The sequence below is a fragment of the Hyla sarda genome, chromosome 3 (genome assembly GCF_029499605.1).
Source record: "Hyla sarda isolate aHylSar1 chromosome 3, aHylSar1.hap1, whole genome shotgun sequence".
Lineage (NCBI taxonomy): Eukaryota > Metazoa > Chordata > Amphibia > Anura > Hylidae > Hyla > Hyla sarda.
The window spans coordinates 437624669-437643522 of NC_079191.1; the positions used below are offsets into that span (position 1 = coordinate 437624669).

Below are 18854 nucleotides of genomic sequence, written 5' to 3' on the forward strand. Positions count from 1 at the left end.
TAGAAACATTTTTGCTTTATTAACAATGAACATTAGACAAAATAAAGAACATTCTGGAATTTTCAGCGAGTATTGTTCAGATCCTTCAGGAGCAGCGCTCACGATCCGAGCTCAGCAGAGCGGCCCCGGGGCCCCGCTCACAGGACACAGCCGCCAGGTCCTCAGCATTGTCCCAGCAGCTGATCCTCACCCGTGCCGCACTCCTCCTTTTCCTCTATTTACTGCGCAGCCATTAGATGCTGCGGATTTTCCTCTTTTCGTTGAACAGGACGTGTTGTTTTACTGCAAGAAAGAGAAAGAGGATTGTGAAGATTCTGCAGAGAAAACCTGACTGATCCCGCACAATGAAGTTATCGCCATCCGAGCAGCAATTTTACCAATGTATAGAGAACACTACAGTAACTTCTTGGTATAGATGTATTAATTGCCCAGATCCTTTAAAGGGGTACTCCACTCCTCAGCGTTCAGAACATTTAGTTCGGAAAGCTGGGTGCAGGCTTCAGGGGTTGCCACGTCACGCCCTGCCCCCTCATTGCAAGTCTTTGGGAGTGTGACGGCCGTCACACCCCCTCCCATAGACTTGCATTGAGGGGGCGGGGTGTGATGTAACAAGGGGGGATTGCCGACCCCCCAAGCCCGCACCTAGCGTTCGGTACTAAATGTTCTGAATGCTGGGGAGTGGAGTACCCCTTTAAGAAGGGTTCACAAGGGAATATCATACAAGGGAATCTGCTGGTAAAATGGTGACATGAGCCAGATCCTCTGCACCCGATGCTGCACAGGATTTCAGTAATTAAAAAGAATAAAGTGAATATTGATCACACACACTATGAAATCTGAATTCTATAAGCCGTCTGTGCACTACCCCAACCCCAATACAGATACAAGGAATAAACGCACCTATAGGGTCATATTTCCTCAAGATGAGCTTGTCTTTTGCTTTATTCCTCCGAGTGTTGAAGGTGTAACCAGTTCCTGCAGCACTCATCATCTGTACCAAGACCACCCTGCGCAGAAGATGGAGAAGATACGTGACATTACTTATCCTGTACTGATCCTGAGTTATATCCTGTATTATACCCCAGAGCTGTACTCACTATTCTGCTGGTGAGGTCACTGTGTATATACATTACATTACTTATCCTGTACTGATCCTCAGTTATATCCTGTATTATACCCCAGAGCTGTACTCACTATTCTGCTGGTGAGGTCACTGTGTACATACATTACTTATCCTGTACTGATCCTGAGTTATATCCTGTATTATACTCCAGAGCTGTACTCACTATTCTGCTGGTGAGGTGACTGTGTATATACATTACATTACTTATCCTGTACTGATCCTGAGTTATATCCTGTATTATACTCCAGAGCTGTACTCACTATTCTGCTGGTGAGGTCACTGTGTACATACATTACATTACTTATCCTGTACTGATCCTGAGTTATATCCTGTATTATATTCCAGAGCTGTACTCACTATTCTGCTGGTGAGATCACTGTCTACATACATTACATTACTTATCCTGTACTGATCCTGAGTTATATCCTGTATTATACTCCAGAGCTGTACTCACTATTCTGCTGGTGAGGTCACTGTGTATATACATTACATTACTTATCCTGTACTGATCCTCAGTTATATCCTGTATTATACCCCAGAGCTGTACTCACTATTCTGCTGGTGAGGTCACTGTGTACATACATTACTTATCCTGTACTGATCCTGAGTTATATCCTGTATTATACTCCAGAGCTGTACTCACTATTCTGCTGGTGAGGTGACTGTGTATATACATTACATTACTTATCCTGTACTGATCCTGAGTTATATCCTGTATTATACTCCAGAGCTGTACTCACTATTCTGCTGGTGAGGTCACTGTGTACATACATTACATTACTTATCCTGTACTGATCCTGAGTTATATCCTGTATTATATTCCAGAGCTGTACTCACTATTCTGCTGGTGAGATCACTGTCTACATACATTACATTACTTATCCTGTACTGATCCTGAGTTATATCCTGTATTATACTCCAGAGCTGTACTCACTATTCTGCTGGTGAGGTCACTGTGTATATACATTACATTACTTATCCTGTACTGATCCTCAGTTATATCCTGTATTATACCCCAGAGCTGTACTCACTATTCTGCTGGTGAGGTCACTGTGTACATACATTACATTACTTATCCTGTATTGATCCTGAGTTATATCCTGTATTATACCCCAGAGCTGTACTCACTATTCTGCTGGTGAGGTCACTGTGTACATACATTACTTATCCTGTACTGATCCTGAGTTATATCCTGTATTATACTCCAGAGCTGTACTCACTATTCTGCTGGTGAGGTCACTGTGTACATACATTACATTACTTATCCTTTACTGATCCTGAGTTATATCCTGTATTATACTCCAGAGCTGTACTCACTATTCTGCTGGTGAGGTCACTGTGCACATACATTACATTACTTATCCTGTACTGATCCTGAGTTATATCCTGTATTATACCCCAGAGCTGTACTCACTATTCTTCTGGTGAGGTCACTGTACATACATTACATTACTTATCCTGTACTGATCCTGAGTTATATCCTGTATTATACCCCAGAGCTGTACTCACTATTCTGCTGGTGAGGTCACTGTGTACATACATTACATTACTTATCCTGTACTGATCCTGAGTTATATCCTGTATTATACTCCAGAGCTGTACTCACTATTCTGCTGGTGAGATCACAGTGTATATACATTACATTACTTATCCTGTACTGATCCTGAGTTATATCCTGTATTATACTCCAGAGCTGTACTCACTATTCTGCTGGTGAGGTCACTGTGTACATACATTACATTACTTATCCTGTATTGATCCTGAGTTATATCCTGTATTATACCCCAGAGCTGTACTCACTATTCTGCTGGTGAGGTCACTGTGTACATACATTACTTATCCTGTACTGATCCTGAGTTATATCCTGTATTATACTCCAGAGCTGTACTCACTATTCTGCTGGTGAGGTCACTGTGTACATACATTACATTACTTATCCTGTACTGATCCTGAGTTATATCCTGTATTATACCCCAGAGCTGTACTCACTATTCTGCTGGTGAGATCACAGTGTATATACATTACATTACTTATCCTGTACTGATCCTGAGTTATATCCTGTATTATACTCCAGAGCTGTACTCACTATTCTGCTGGTGAGGTCACTGTGTACATACATTACATTACTTATCCTGTACTGATCCTGAGTTATATCCTGTATTATACCCCAGAGCTGTACTCACTATTCTGCTGGTGAGGTCACTGTGTACATACATTACATTACTTATCCTGTATTGATCCTGAGTTATATCCTGTATTATACCCCAGAGCTGTACTCACTATTCTGCTGGTGAGGTCACTGTGTACATACATTACTTATCCTGTACTGATCCTGAGTTATATCCTGTATTATACTCCAGAGCTGTACTCACTATTCTGCTGGTGAGGTCACTGTGTACATACATTACATTACTTATCCTGTACTGATCCTGAGTTATATCCTGTATTATACCCCAGAGCTGAACTCACTATTCTGCTGGTGGGGTCACTGTGCCTGTATAATATAATCATTCCTATCTTGAGTATTTATAGAAGATGAACAGTAAATCCTATAGGTTCCTGGTAAATGATCATCGTTGAGCTCTTTCCCTATATTCAGAGGAGAAAATCCACTAAAGTGTATGGGATTTACTAAAAGAACCAGGTGTCCCCATGGTGACTAATCCTGGGACTCCAAGCCGGCTCCAGAGATGAACCCCCCCCCCCTCCCCTCCTCCACTCAATGTGACCAACCCCAGGATGATGATTTCGGGGGCGATGTGGTCAGGGGGGTCAGTATTCGGTCATACTGTGATACCCGTTCCACTTACTTGGATTTTCCTTTGGCAACTGCATCGGGAAGAAAAGAGAGAAAAGGGTTAATATAGAATATATACGACAAGGGCCCCATATACCCTATTCTGGGGCCACATACCACAACCCGACTACTTATACACTACTACTCCCAACAAGGTAGCGACCAATTCCCATCATAATCCACACATACTACAATACCCCACTGACACCACTCTAATACCCCAGTGACACCCCCACAATACCTCACTGACACCCCCCACGACCCTCTAATACCTCACTGACACCCCCATACTCCTCTAATACCTCACTGACACCCTCACACCCCTCTAATACCTCACTGACACCCCCACACCCCTCTAATACCTCACTGACACCCTCACACCCCTCTAATACCTCACTGACACCCCCATACTCCTCTAATACCTCACTGACACCCCCATACTCCTCTAATACCTCACTGACACCCCCATACTCCTCTAATACCTCACTGACACCCCCATACCCCTCTAATACCTCACTAACACCCCCATACTCCTCTAATACCTCACTGACACCCCCATACTCCTCTAATACCTCACTGACACCCCCATACTCCTCTAATACCTCACGGACACCCCCATACTCCTCTAATACCTCACTGACACCCCCATACTCCTCTAATACCTCACTGACACCCCCATACTCCTCTAATACCTCACTGACACCCCCATACTCCTCTAATACCTCACTGACACCCCCATACTCCTCTAATACCTCACTGACACCCCCATACTCCTCTAATACCTCACTGACACCCCCATACTCCTCTAATACCTCACTGACACCCCCATACTCCTCTAATACCTCACTGACACCCCCATACTCCTCTAATACCTCACGGACACCCCCATACTCCTCTAATACCTCACTGACACCCCCATACTCCTCTAATACCTCACTGACACCCCCATACTCCTCTAATACCTCACTGACACCCCCATACTCCTCTAATACCTCACTGACACCCCCATACTCCTCTAATACCTCACTGACACCCCCATACTCCTCTAATACCTCACTGACACCCCCATACTCCTCTAATACCTCACTGACACCCCCATACTCCTCTAATACCTCACTGACACCCCCATACTCCTCTAATACCTCACTGACACCCCCATACTCCTCTAATACCTCACTGACACCCCCATACTCCTCTAATACCTCACTGACACCCCCATACTCCTCTAATACCTCACTGACACCCCCATACTCCTCTAATACCTCACTGACACCCCCATACTCCTCTAATACCTCACTGACACCCCCTTCACCCCTCTAATACCTCACTGACACCCCCTTCACCCCTCTAATACCTCACTGACACCCCCTTCACCCCTCTAATACCTCACTGACACCCCTCTAATACGCCGCTGACACCCCCTTCACCCCTCTAGTACCTCACTGACACCCCTCTAATACGCCGCTGACACCCCCTCACCCCTCTAATACCTCACTGACACCCCCATACTCCTCTAATACCTCACTGACACCCCCATACCCCTCTAATACCTCACTGACACCCCCATACCCCTCTAATACCTCACTGACACCCCCATACTCCTCTAATACCTCACTGACACCCCCATACCCCTCTAATACCTCACTGACACCCCCATACCCCACTGACACCCCCATACTCCTCTACTACCTCACTGACACCCCCTTCACCCCTCTAGTACCTCACTGCCACCCCTCTAATACGCCGCTGACACCCCCATTCCCCTCTAATACCTCACTGACACCCCCATACTCCTCTAATACGCCGCTGACACCCCCATACTCCTCTAATACCTCACTGCCACCCCTCTAATACGCCGCTGACACCCCCATTCCCCTCTAATACCTCACTGACACCCCCATACTCCTCTAATACCTCACTGACACCCCCATACTCCTCTAATACGCCGCTGACACCCCCATACTCCTCTAATACCTCACTGACACCCCTCTAATACGCCGCTGACACCCCCTCACCCCTTTTATACTCAGTCATCTCACTCACAGTTCACACAAGTGAGGAACATGTCTGCAGCTGCAGCACAAGGGCAGCAGATCCCGCGGGGTCACTTCCGGCACCTCCGCTCTTCATCTCCGGGTCATCTTTATCAGGAGCTACGAGTTTGGGCTCCAAGAAAATGGCGGCTGCCTGGGACGTCTCTGCTCTCTAGTACCTGAACAGAGCCGCGGATTGAGAGATGGAGAGGGAAGAGAATAGAGGGGAAGAGAGGAGAGTAACGACTGGAAGGGAATGTCTGCAAGTGACCGGTGTGTGAGATTATATGAGGAGATTCATTCACTGTGTGGGGAGAGAATCCATTAACCTCTTCATTACTTTCTCTCATACAAAAGGTCCCAGCTTTATTTATTGTAGGTTAAGGGCTTGTTTTTTCCTGGACTAGTTTTTATTTGGGCTTCATGAGTGATGTGACTATCGGGATCAATAATGTTACATTTGTTATAAGATGAATTGGAAATGTTTAAAAAAAATTATATATTTTTATGCATTTCAAACCGTGTTTTTTAAAGTTTATTAATGGCCTCATGGGGATTAAAATTGGAATAATGCCCGTAATCAGAGATCAGACCAAAACTGTATGTTTAACCCTTCAGTAGTAAGGGAATGATGTAACACGCCTGTGGTGTGGTTAGTAGGAGGTGCAGGTACTTATAGAAAAGATACAGGTGAATGTCATAATTACGGGCGCACTCGCTATTTAAATCTGAGAGCTTCGGGGTGCGCCCTAGGAGGCAGGGGCACGCGCGTCGGAGCTGGAAGAGGACGGAAGGGACAGCAGAGAGCGGACATGAGTGAGGGGCTGGAATTCGCATGCAGGCGCATCCCACAATGCGATTCCCGGCCCCGCTGGCTGAGGAGGGCAGAGAAGGAAAGTGCTCATGGCCAGCATGTCTGTCAAGATACTAAAAAACAGCATCCCTTAGAAAACCCTCAAACAATTTACATACAACGGAGGTTAAACTAACAGGCCTATAATTCTTAGGGTCACTTTTTGACCCCTTTTTAAATATTGACACCACATTTACCATGCACCAGTCCTGGGGAACAGTCCCTGTCATTATAGAGTCCCTGAATATTAAAAATAGGGGTCTGTCTATTACATTACTTAATTCCTTTAGAACACTGTGGTGAATGCCATCTGGACCTGGCGATTAGTCTATTTAGATTTTTTGTAGGTGGCACTGTACTTCTTCCTGGGTTAGACAGGAGACCTGTACTTCTTCCTGGGTTAGACAGGTGACCTGTACTTCTTCCTGGGTTAAACAGGAGACCTGTACTTCTTCCTGGGTTAGACAAGTGACCTGTACTTGGGAGTTTACCTTATCTCGCTGTATTTCACCTGGAATTTCATTTTCCTCAGTGAATACAGTGGAGAAGAATTTGTTTAATATATTTGCTTTTACTGATCCCCGTCTATAATTTCCTCCCCAAGGGCCTACACTTTCATTTTTTACCTTTTTGCTATTTATATAGTTAAAGAACATTTTGGGGTTAGTTTTATTCTCTTTGGCAATGAGTCTTTCTGTCTCTATTTTTGCGGCTTTAAATTTTCTAAATTTTTCTCTATAGCTTTTTAATGCTTCTTCACTGTCGTCCTCTTTTAGTAGTTTAAATGCTTTATTTTTGTCATTTATTGCCCCCTTAACATTTTTATTTATCCATATTGGTTTTCTTTTATTTCTGACCCTTTTATTCCCATAAGGTATATACCTCTTACAGTGAGAATTGAAAATATTCTTAAAAGTCTCCCATTTAGTGTCAGTATTCTTGTTTTTGAGGACACTATCCCATTTTATATTGTTAAGGACTTTTCTGAGTTGACCAATCTTTGCCTTTCTAAAGTTCATTGTTTTTGTGGCCCCTCGAGAGATTCCCTTATTGAAGAACAAGTTATAATGTATTATATTATGGTCACTATTTCCTAGGTGTCCTTCTACTTGCACACTAGTTACTCTGTCAGTTCTGTGGGTTAATATTAAGTCTAGTAGGGCGCCCCCTCTGGTCAGGTCTGTTGGTTAATAATAAGTCTAGTAGGGTGCCCCCTCTGGTCGGGCCCTTCACCATTTGGGACAGATAATTGTCTTTAGTTATAGTCAGAAACATAGTTACATAGTTAGTACGGTCGAAAAAAGACATATGTCCATCAAGTTCAACCAGGGAATTAAGGGGTAGGGGTGTGGCGCGATATTGGGGAAGGGATGGGATTTTATATTTCTTCATAAGCATTAATGTTATTTTGTTCCAGGAATGTATCTAATCCTGTTTTAAAGCTGTTAATTGTTCCTGCTGTGACCAGTTCCTGAGGTAGACCGTTCCATAAATTCACAGTCCTCACGGTAAAGAAGGCGTGTCGCCCCTTTAGACTAAACCTTTTCTTCTCCAGACGGAGGGAGTGCCCCCTCGTCCTTTGGGGGGGTTTAACCTGGAACAGTTTTTCTCCATATTTTTTGTATGGGCCATTAATATACTTATATACGTTTATCATATCCCCCCTTAAACGTCTCTTCTCAAGACTAAACAATTGTAACTCCTTTAATCGCTCCTCATAGCTAAGATGTTCCATGCCCCATATTAGTTTAGTCGCGCGTCTCTGCACCCTTTCCAACTCTGCAGTGTCCCTTTTATGGACAGGTGCCCAAAACTGCATATTCCAGGTGAGGCCGTACCAATGCTTTATAAAGGGGGAGTATTATGTCCCTATCCCTTGAGTCCATGCCTCTTTTGATACATGACAATATCCTGCCGGCTTTGGAAGCAGCAGCCTGACATTGTGCTATTCTGTAGTCTGTGATCTACAAGTCACCCAGATCCTTCTCTACCAGTGACTCTGACAGTTTAATCCCCCCTAAGACATACGATGCTGCAGGTTATTAGTATACACTGCTCCCCTCTATATACACAGCCCCCCCTCTATATACACAGCCCCCCTCTATATACACAGCCCCCCTAAGACATACGACGCTGCAGGTTATTAGTACCCAGATGCATAACTTTACATTTATCCACATTGAACCTCATTTGCCAAGTGGAGGCCCAGACACTTAGTCTATCCAAGTCATCTTGTAACTTATACACATCCTCTATAGACTGTACCCCCCCTCTATATACACAGCCCCCCTCTATAGACACATCCTCTATAGACTGTACCGTGCTACAAAGCTTGGTGTCATCTGCAAAGATAGAAACAGAGCAGTTATTACCATCCTCTATATATACACAGCCCCCCTCTATATACACAGCCCCCCCTCTATATACACAGCCCCCCCTCTATATACAGAGCTGTTAATACCATCCTCTATATCATTGATAAATAAATTAAACAACAGCGGTCCCAGTACTGAACCTTGGGGTACACCACTAATAACCGGGGACCAATCAGAGTACGAATCATTGACCACCACTCTCTGGGTACGATCCATGAGCCAGTGTTCAATCCAGTTACAAACTAAAATTTCCAAACCCAAAGACCTTAACTTACCTGTCAGACGTCTATGAGGGACAGTATCAAACGCTTTAGCAAAATCCAGAAACACTATATCCACAGCCATTCCTCTATATACATAGCCCCCCCTCTATATACACAGCCCCCCTCTATATACAGAGCCCCCCTCTATATACACAGCCCCCCTCTATATCCACAGCCATTCCTCTATATACATAGCCCCCCCTCTATATACACAGCCCCCCTCTATATACACAGCCCCCCTCTATATACAGAGCCCCCCTCTATATACACAGCCCCCCTCTATATCCACAGCCATTCCTCTATATACATAGCCCCCCTCTATATACACAGCCCCCCCCTCTATATACACAGCCATTCCTCTGTATACAGAGCCCCCCCTCTATATACACAGCCCCCCTCTATATACACAGCCCCCCTCTATATACACAGCCCCCCCTCTATATCCACAGCCATTCCTCTGTCAAGGCTTCTACTCACCTCTTCATAAAAGCAAATTAGATTGGTGACAACTTCTATCCTTAGTAAACCCATGCTGGCTATCACTTATAATACTATTATCCCCTATGTATTCCTGTATGTAATCCCTTATAAGTCCTTCAAACAATTTACCCACAATGCACGTTAAACTTACCGGTCTATAGTTTCCTGGGGAAGACCTAGAGCCCTTTTTGAAGATTGGCACCACATTCGCCTTGCGCCAGTCCCTTGGCACAATACCAGAAACCAGAGAATCTCTAAATATCATGAACAGGGGTACAGATATTACTGAACTTACCTCTCTAAGAACTCTTGGGTGTAGTCCATCCGGTCCTGGGGATTTGCTTACATTTATATCACTTAACTTACCTTGTACCATCTCTACATTAAGCCAGTTCAATACATTATATGATGTGTTACCAGCACTGACCTGTACATGATGTGTTACCAGCACTGACCTGTACATGATGTGTTACCAGCACTGACCTGGCCAATGTCAGCTTCTTCTTCCTTAGTATATACAGAACTAAAGAACCCATTCAGTAGCTCCGCCTTCTCTTGATCGCCCGTGACAACCTCCCCATTATCATTATTAAGGGGTCCTACATGCTCTGTCCTTGTTTTTTTTGCATTTATATATCTAAAAAAATATTTAGGATTAGTTTTGCTTTCTTTGGCCACCTGTCTCTCGTTTAGAATTTTTGCTGTTTTTATTAAATTTTTACAGATTTTATTAAGCTCTTTGTACTGTTTAAATGTTATCGCTGACCCATCAGATTTGAATCTTTTGAAGGCTATTTTTTTGTTGTTTATTGCTCTTTTAACATAATTTGTCAGCCATGTAGGATATAGTTTTAATCGTTTATATTTGTTCCCCTTTGGTATATATTTAGCTTTATAGTTATTTAGAGTTGATTTAAAGATGTCCCATTTACCTTCTGTATCAGTATTTGACAACACCTCCCCCCAGTCTATGTCCTGTAGTGCAGATCTCAGCCCAGGGAAATTTGCCTTTTTAAAGTTAGATGTTTTTGCCTTCCCCGTCTGTCTTCCTTTATGAGATTCTCAGGTCTCAGTCTCCAGTTTATATCAGGATAAAGTCTCCATTATTATCACCTTGTTCTGATTTGTGTTTATTTGCCTCAGTAATTGATCTTCTGCCTCTTCCATTATATTTGGAGGTTTATAGCTTATAACCCTATCAGGATTTTTCTATTTCTATCTCCATATATTTCTACCCATAATGACTCTACATTATTGTTCCCTCCCGTATATCCTCCTGCGAGTTAGACTCGATTTCAAATACAGACAAACTCCTCCCCCTTTCCGTTTTGTCCGATCCTTCCTGAATAGACTATAACCCTGTATGTTACCGCCCAGTCACAGCGATTGTCCAACCAAGTCTCTGTTATACCCGCTATGTCATAATTCTCCTCAGACATAATTCTCCTCAGACATAATTCTCCTCAGACATAATTCTCCTCAGACATAATTCTCCTCAGACATAATTCTCCTCAGACATAATTCTCCTCAGACATAATTCTCCTCAGACATAATTCTCCTCAGACATAATTCTCCTCAGACATAATTCTCCTCAGACATAATTCTCCTCAGACATAATTCTCCTCAGACATAATTCTCCTCAGACATAATTCTCCTCAGACATAATTCTCCTCAGACATAATCCTCCTCAGACTCCAGGTCATCTGTTTTATTGGACAGACTTCTGGCATTAGTCAACATGCAATTCAATGGTGTATGTTTTTTCTTCCCTATGAAGCCTATCCCTAATAACTATTCTAACCCCCCCCCCCCCGCTTCTATCCCTATTAACTATTCTAACCCCTCCCTACCTTGTAGATTCCTTCACCCCCCCAGTCCCTAGTTTAAACACTCCTCCACCCTTCTAGCCATCTTCTCCCCAAGCACAGCGCTCCCTCCCCATTGAGGTGCAGCCCGTCCCTACGGTAGAGCCGGTAACCGACAGCGAAGTCAGCCCAGTTCTCCATGAACCCAAACCCTTCCTTCCTCCACCAGCTTCTGAGCCACTTGTTTACCTCCCTGATCTCCCGCTGCCTCTCTGGTGCGGCTCGTGGTACAGGGAATATTTCAGAAAATACTACCTTGGAGGTCCTTGCCTTAAGCTTGCAGTCTAAGTCCCTGAAACCATTTTTAAGGACACTCCACCTACCTCTTACTTTGTCATTGGTGCCAATATGTACCATGACTGCTGGGTCATTTCCAGCCCCACCCAGCAACCTGTCAACCCGATCCGCGATATGCCGAACTCGTGCGCCAGGAAGACAACACACTGTTCGGCGATCCCGGTCTTTGTGACAGATTGCCCTGTCTGTCCCCCTAATAATTGAGTCCCCCACTACCAGTACCTGTCTGGCCTGCCCTGCTCTCCTCCCTCCCTCCTTACTGGAGCAGACACCCCCCTGGCGGTCAGAGGCAGTATCTTGCTGCAGTACCGCTAGCTCTGAAATGACATCCCCCTCATCTGCCGAACGGGCAAACTTGTTGGGGTGTGCCAGTTCAGGACTAGCCTCCCTGACACTTTTCCCTCTATCCCGTTTTCTAACTGTAACCCAGCTAACTGCCTGACTGTCCTGCCCCTCCGTCCCACTATGCTCCCCCACCTCTACCCCAGAGAGTATTTGCTCAGTTGTCAATGCGTCTCAGTGTTGCCAGTTGCTCCTCTAGATCCAGGATCTGGGCTTCCAAATGAACAACTCGCACACATCGCGCACAACAAGATGCATCCTCAAACTGCTGTTCAAGGATTGCATACATTGCGCAAGATGTACACTGGACTGCATTTTCCAACATGGAGGCCATCTAGTTATGGGGATTTCACAGATTAACAGCCAAAAACAGACAGTAAATATTAGAATTAAGTTCTCAGTAAACCCCCCCCCCCTCCCACCTGTGAGTTTAAAGTCTCTACAGTGTAAGAAAAATAACCCTCACAGCGATCTCAAACTCCTGCTTTACAACTCTCTTTCAGCTGCCCCTCTTCCAAAGCAACACTCAGACAGTGTACACTCAGAACTGAGTCCCAAACTAAGATTTAAGCACCTGTGACCAATCTACCCCTCCACCTAGAGGGAGAGTAGAGAAAAAAAGTGAAAAGGCTGTTTAAAATTCTATCAGTGATCCCTCTATGTGCAAATGTAAGTACTCACACAAGTCACTCCAACTCCACAGATTCACTCCGCACCGCAGATATCTCCTGTTTTACAATTCTCTTTCAGCTGCCTCTCTTCCAAAGCCACACTCAGACAGAGCACGCCATAGATTTAGATACATAACTCAGTTGGCCAGTGTTTTCAGTCCAGGATTCCTCCAGCTGTTGTAGAACTACAACTCCCAGCATGCCCTGACAGCCAAAAGCTAACCAAGTATGCCAGGAGTTGTAACTCTGCAACAGCTGAAGGATCACTGGTTGGGAAACACTGCAATAGACAGTATCACACATCATAGGTTTAGATACACAACTCTTTAGACAGTATCACACATCATAGGTTTAGATACACAACTCAGTATACAGTATCACACATCATGGGTTTAGATACACAACTCAGTAGACAGTATCACACATCATAGGTTTAGATACACCACTCAGTAGACAGCATCACACATCATAGGTTTAGATACACCACTCAGTAGACAGTATCACACATCATAGGTTTAGATACACAACTCAGTATACAGTATCACACATCATGGGTTTAGATACACAACTCAGTAGACAGTATCACACATCATAGGTTTAGATACACCACTCAGTAGACAGCATCACACATCATAGGTTTAGATACACCACTCAGTAGACAGTATTACACATTATAGGTTTAGATACACAACTCAGTAGACAGTATTACACATCATAGGTTTAGATACACAACTCAGTAGACAGTATCACACATCATAGGTTTAGATACACAACTCAGTAGACAGTATCACACATCATAGGTTTAGATACACCACTCAGTAGACAGTATCACACAATAGGGGGAGATTTATCAAAACCCGTCCAGAGGAAAAGTTGCTGAGTTGCCCATAGCAACCAATCAGATCGCTTCTTTCATTTTTCAGAGGCCTTTTCAAAAGTGAAAGACGCGACCTGATTGGTTGCTATGGGCAACTCAGCAACTTTTCCTCAGGACAGGTTTTGATAAATCTTCCCATTAAAGGTTTAGATACATAACTCGGTGGACAGTATCACACATCATGGGTTTAGATACATAACTCAGTAAACAGTATCACACATTGAAGATTTAGATACATAGCTAGTATTCAAGTGTTTCCTATCAAGTATTCAAGTGTTTCCTATCAAGATACCTCCAGCTGTTGCAAAACTACAACTCCCAGCTTTGTTCGCTGTCCGGGCATGCTGGTAGTTGTAGTTTTGCAATAGCTGGAGGCACACTGGTTAGGAAACACTGATATAACAGGAGTAACAATCATGGCAGCCCCTCAGTTCACCCCTTGGTTGCCATGACAACCCATCAGCACCCTGTGATTGTTGGAGGGTCACCCGGGTGACGTAGGGGCTGAACAGCAGGGATCAGAGTTATCCCCGATCTTGGCCTTTGCCATATATCCCCGGCCATACATGGACGGCGACTGTTGCTAAGGGGTTAAGAACGTGTGATTTTTTTTTGTCGCTTCCAGTGTTTTTCCTTTTATCCTCACTTGTTTTTCGTTTGTGCAGAATCGGCGGTGGGATCGGCGCCCGTTGTCGTCGCTGACTCATCGCTTCCCTGACATTTGCAGCGTCTGATGTCACCTCCAGCACGAAGTGAGAAGTGATCCGGCAAAAAAAGTGCAACGTCACTCACCGGAATACGGCGAATAAAGGAGAAGGTAAAAGGGGGGCAAGCGCACATCCAGTTCCCTAATACCGGGGGCCTGTGGTAACCGTCAGCATGTGGGCAGCATCATGTGACGTACGGACAGGGGGGACGGGGACGGGTGACCTTTCCTACAGCCCACCCCCCACCCCCCTTTTCCTCATTCTTTCTGCTTCATCACATTTTATGTTTATTTCACAATAAAGACGAGAAACTGAGCAATGACGACTACAGCGGGGGCAGCGCAAAAGTTTACTACACACCCTGCCGGGAGCTCGGGTTTAACACCTCATATTCCAGCGCCTGTATCCTTTTTATTCCTACCATGATTTTGTGTTTTTTTTTTTTTAAACTACGTTTCCGCTTGATTTTTTTTTCTTGCAAAAAACACCACAAAAAAAGCCACAAATGCTTTTTTTTTTTTTGTGTAAAAACGCTGCAAAAGTGATTTATGAAATGCCAAATCCACTTGAATCAATAGGGTAAAGGAAACGGAATGCAAGGAGTTAAACCTGAGGTCCTGACAGGGTGTGTAAACTTTTGCGCCAACCCCCCTCCCCCCCCCCCCCCAAAGTCTTCATCATCCAGGTTCTTTGTTTCCTTTGACATTTTTCACTCATCTTTGGTGTTTTTACTTTGAATATAGGCTCATGGCCAGTTTTTCTAATTTGTAGCACGCTGAGACTATGGTGTTTTTGTGTGTTTTTTTTTTGGAAAGACTCTTCATGTTTCTCTCCCATAGAAGTCTATGGGAGCAAAAAAAATTAAAAAAAAAGTTATAAAAAAAAAAACGCCACGTGGGTTTGTTCTGGCTTATTTTTTCACCATTTCTTTAACGGAAATAAATAAGTCACATGATGAAAGAATCATGTGACTTGTTATGATATAAAGGCCATAGGCAGAAAAAATGGCCAAGAAAAAAAAACGCTATTTTTGAAAAAAAAACGCTATTTTTGAAAAAAAAACAACGCCACAAAAACTGCACGTTTGGAGCTCAAAATGACAGGTCAGGTTTTTGTGGAATTCTTTTTTTTTTTCTTTTAAGGACAAAAAAAGGCCAGGGAAAAACAAAAAAAAAACTAGTGGAAACTTAGCCTTGGGGTACGTTCACACGAGCGGGCCCACAGCGAATTTTACACTGCGGATCTGCCGCTAAAGGACCGCTGCATGTGGCTTTACATGTGCCTGCTTGGAGCGGCATTACACCGCTATGAGCAGACACACTGAAGTGATTTGCAAGTCGCCACCCATGGGCGGTGTACTCGCACACATCGCGGCCGCTCCCCCTGCCCAATGAGCTAGGCCGAGAGCTGCCGCAAGGCAACTCACACATCCCAGTGTGTCTGCTCATAGCGGCGTATTGCCACTCCGAGCAGTCACATGTAAAGCCACCATGCGGCGGTCCTTCAGCGGCGGATCCGCACCATAAAATACGCTGTGGGTCCGCTCGTGTGAACGTACCCTTAGACACTCTATTTGAGGTGAATATACTATTGTTAATTAATATTATGGGGAAATTGGTGAAAAAAAAAGGGAAACACCAATGGGGTTTTTTATGATTTTATTTTCTCTCCTCAGCTCTACCAAACATTAAAAGTATGTTGTTAGATTTCTTCTATGGGCGATCATGGGTAAAATAACACCGTATGTGTATTTCTTAAAGGGGTACTCCGCCCCTAGACATCTTATCCCCCTATCCAAGTATAGGGGCGGAGGCTCGTGACATCACGGCCACACCTCGCTTGTGATGTCACGGCCACGGCCCCTCAATGCAAGTCTATGGGAGGGGGCGTGACGGCCGTCACGCCCCCTCCCATAGACTTGCATTGAGGGGACGTGGACGTGAAGTCACGAGCAGGACATGGCCGTGTCAGGAGCCTCCGCCTCTATCCTTTGGATAGGGAATAAGATGTCTAGGGGTGGAGTACCCTTTTAAACTCCTAAGGAAAAAAAAAATATTTGTGGGGCAAAATAAAAAAAATGAAACATTTTGCTAATTTTTGGGACTTCTGTTTTTACGCAGAGCACTTCTTGGCAAAAATGACACCTTACCTTAATTCTGTAGGTCTATACAATTACAGTAATAACCAATTTATATAAGGTTTGTTTTATTGTACTATTTAAAAAAATTATTGTAACCTTTTTGTACAAAAATTTATATGCTCAAAATGATTTTGTCGGCACCATTTTGGTTTTGTTGGGACTTTTGATCGCTTTTTATAAAAAAAAAAATTTTGGTATATGAGGTGACCAAAAATACACAATTCTGAACTATGTTTTTTTTTGTAATTTTTTTTTTTACCTGTACACCATTGACCCCGCGGTTAATATTTTATATAATTTTTTTGATATTTTGTACATTTAGACACATTTTTGTGTCTTGACCTACAGCATGATCACATTGCGCAAATAACAGTTCTGTAATGAGTTACTGACACATCCGGCTCTGCTCCATCTCTGTGACAGCTCCAGCACCTCAGGCTCACAGTCAGTGAATTTTCTCGACTTTCACTCCGGGAAATAATGATAGACATTAAATCCTGAGCTCTCAGCTGTAGTGTGTGGGATGCAGGTACCAGCGGCTTCGCCTCCACGTAGCGGTGTTTCCATGACATCACACGGCGCTCAGAATAGCCTCAGCCCATTCATAATAACAGAGAGATCAGCAATGGCAGATGTGCTGGAGGCCTGTATACACACACACATAATGGAGCTCACACATGCCTTTATTTCATTCACATCCTTACTGTAACCCCTTCATCACTGGAACGTTCACATTATTAATAAAAAGGCATATTGTTACAAGATGATGACATTGTATATAAAAATAAATACATTGCATAATACTGCTCCTATATACAAGAATATAACTACTATAATGGCAAGTAGAAATGAAGGTAGACGGACGACTCACCCAGGTAGCAAAAATATCTTCTTTATTCAAGGCTTGCAGCTTAAAATAACAGCAGGTTCAGGGGGGTCTGTCAGCAGGAACGCAGGGCTGTGGAGTGCAACGACCGTATCGCTTCGGACTGAAGCTTCTTCCGGCCTCCAACCGTTGGAGGCCGGAAGAAGCTTCAGTCCGAAGCGATACGGTCGTTGCACTCCACAGCCCTGCGTTCCTGCTGACAGACCCCCCTGAACCTGCTGTTATTTTAAGCTGCAAGCCTTGAATAAAGAAGATATTTTTGCTACCTGGGTGAGTCGTCCGTCTACCTTCATTTCTACTTGCCATTGTATGAAAGACTTTGTCCTTTATAGACGTAGACGCTCCCCATAGCACCTAGTACAGCAGGTCACATACCCCGGATAGTCCGGACAGGATAATTTGACTCACAGTCGAGTAGACAGTGCCTGGTGCTCCTCTCTTTATTACAATAACTACTATAATACTGCTCCTATATACAAGAATATAACTACTATAATACTGCTCCTATATACAAGAATATAACTACTATAATACTGCTCCTATATACAAGAATATAACTACTATAATACTGTCTCCTATATACAAGAATATAACTACTATAATACTGTCCCCTATATACAAGAATATAACTACTATAATACTGTCCCCTATATACAAGAATATAACTACTATAATACTGCTCCTATATACAAGAATATAACTACTATAATACTGTCCCCTATATACAAGAATATAACTACTATAATACTGTCCCCTATATACAAGAATATAACTACTATAATACTGCCCCTATATACAAGAATATAACTACTATAATACTGCTCCTATATACAAGAATATAACTACTATAATACTGCCTCCTATATACAAGAATATAACTACTATAATACTGCTCCTATATACAAGAATATAACTACTATAATACTGCCCCCTATATATACAAGAATATAACTACTATAATACTGCTCCTATGTCTGGGTTATTGGGGCAGTATTGGTGTCTGACAGGTTTATTATCGGTCACAGCTCCAGGATAGATATTATTATAGTTCAGTCCTGGTCTCCGGCCATCAGGTGTCGGGTTCTCACTTTCCTGTTACACGGATCTGTTCTGTAGACACTGGCATTAAATAGCGTAAAGTGCGG

General features: G+C 43.6%; 1 protein-coding gene across 2 annotated transcripts; it reads right to left on the reverse strand.

The window, feature by feature from the left end:
* On the reverse strand, positions 1–14768 carry MRPL33 (mitochondrial ribosomal protein L33). Of its 2 annotated transcripts, none has more exons than XM_056568594.1 (4): positions 14623–14768; positions 3934–3952; positions 901–1007; positions 1–282 (listed from the first exon to the last, which is right to left on the reverse strand). In XM_056568594.1, the coding sequence occupies exons 1-4, from the start codon at positions 14681–14683 to the stop codon at positions 233–235; spliced, it is 237 nt and encodes a 78-aa protein (XP_056424569.1). In that variant the 5' UTR covers positions 14684–14768; the 3' UTR covers positions 1–232. The 2 variants fall into 2 exon arrangements, with proteins under 2 accessions (XP_056424569.1, XP_056424570.1); XM_056568595.1 differs by lacking the exon at positions 14623–14768 and adding an exon at positions 5964–6142.
* Positions 14769–18854: the final 4086 nt, after the last annotated feature.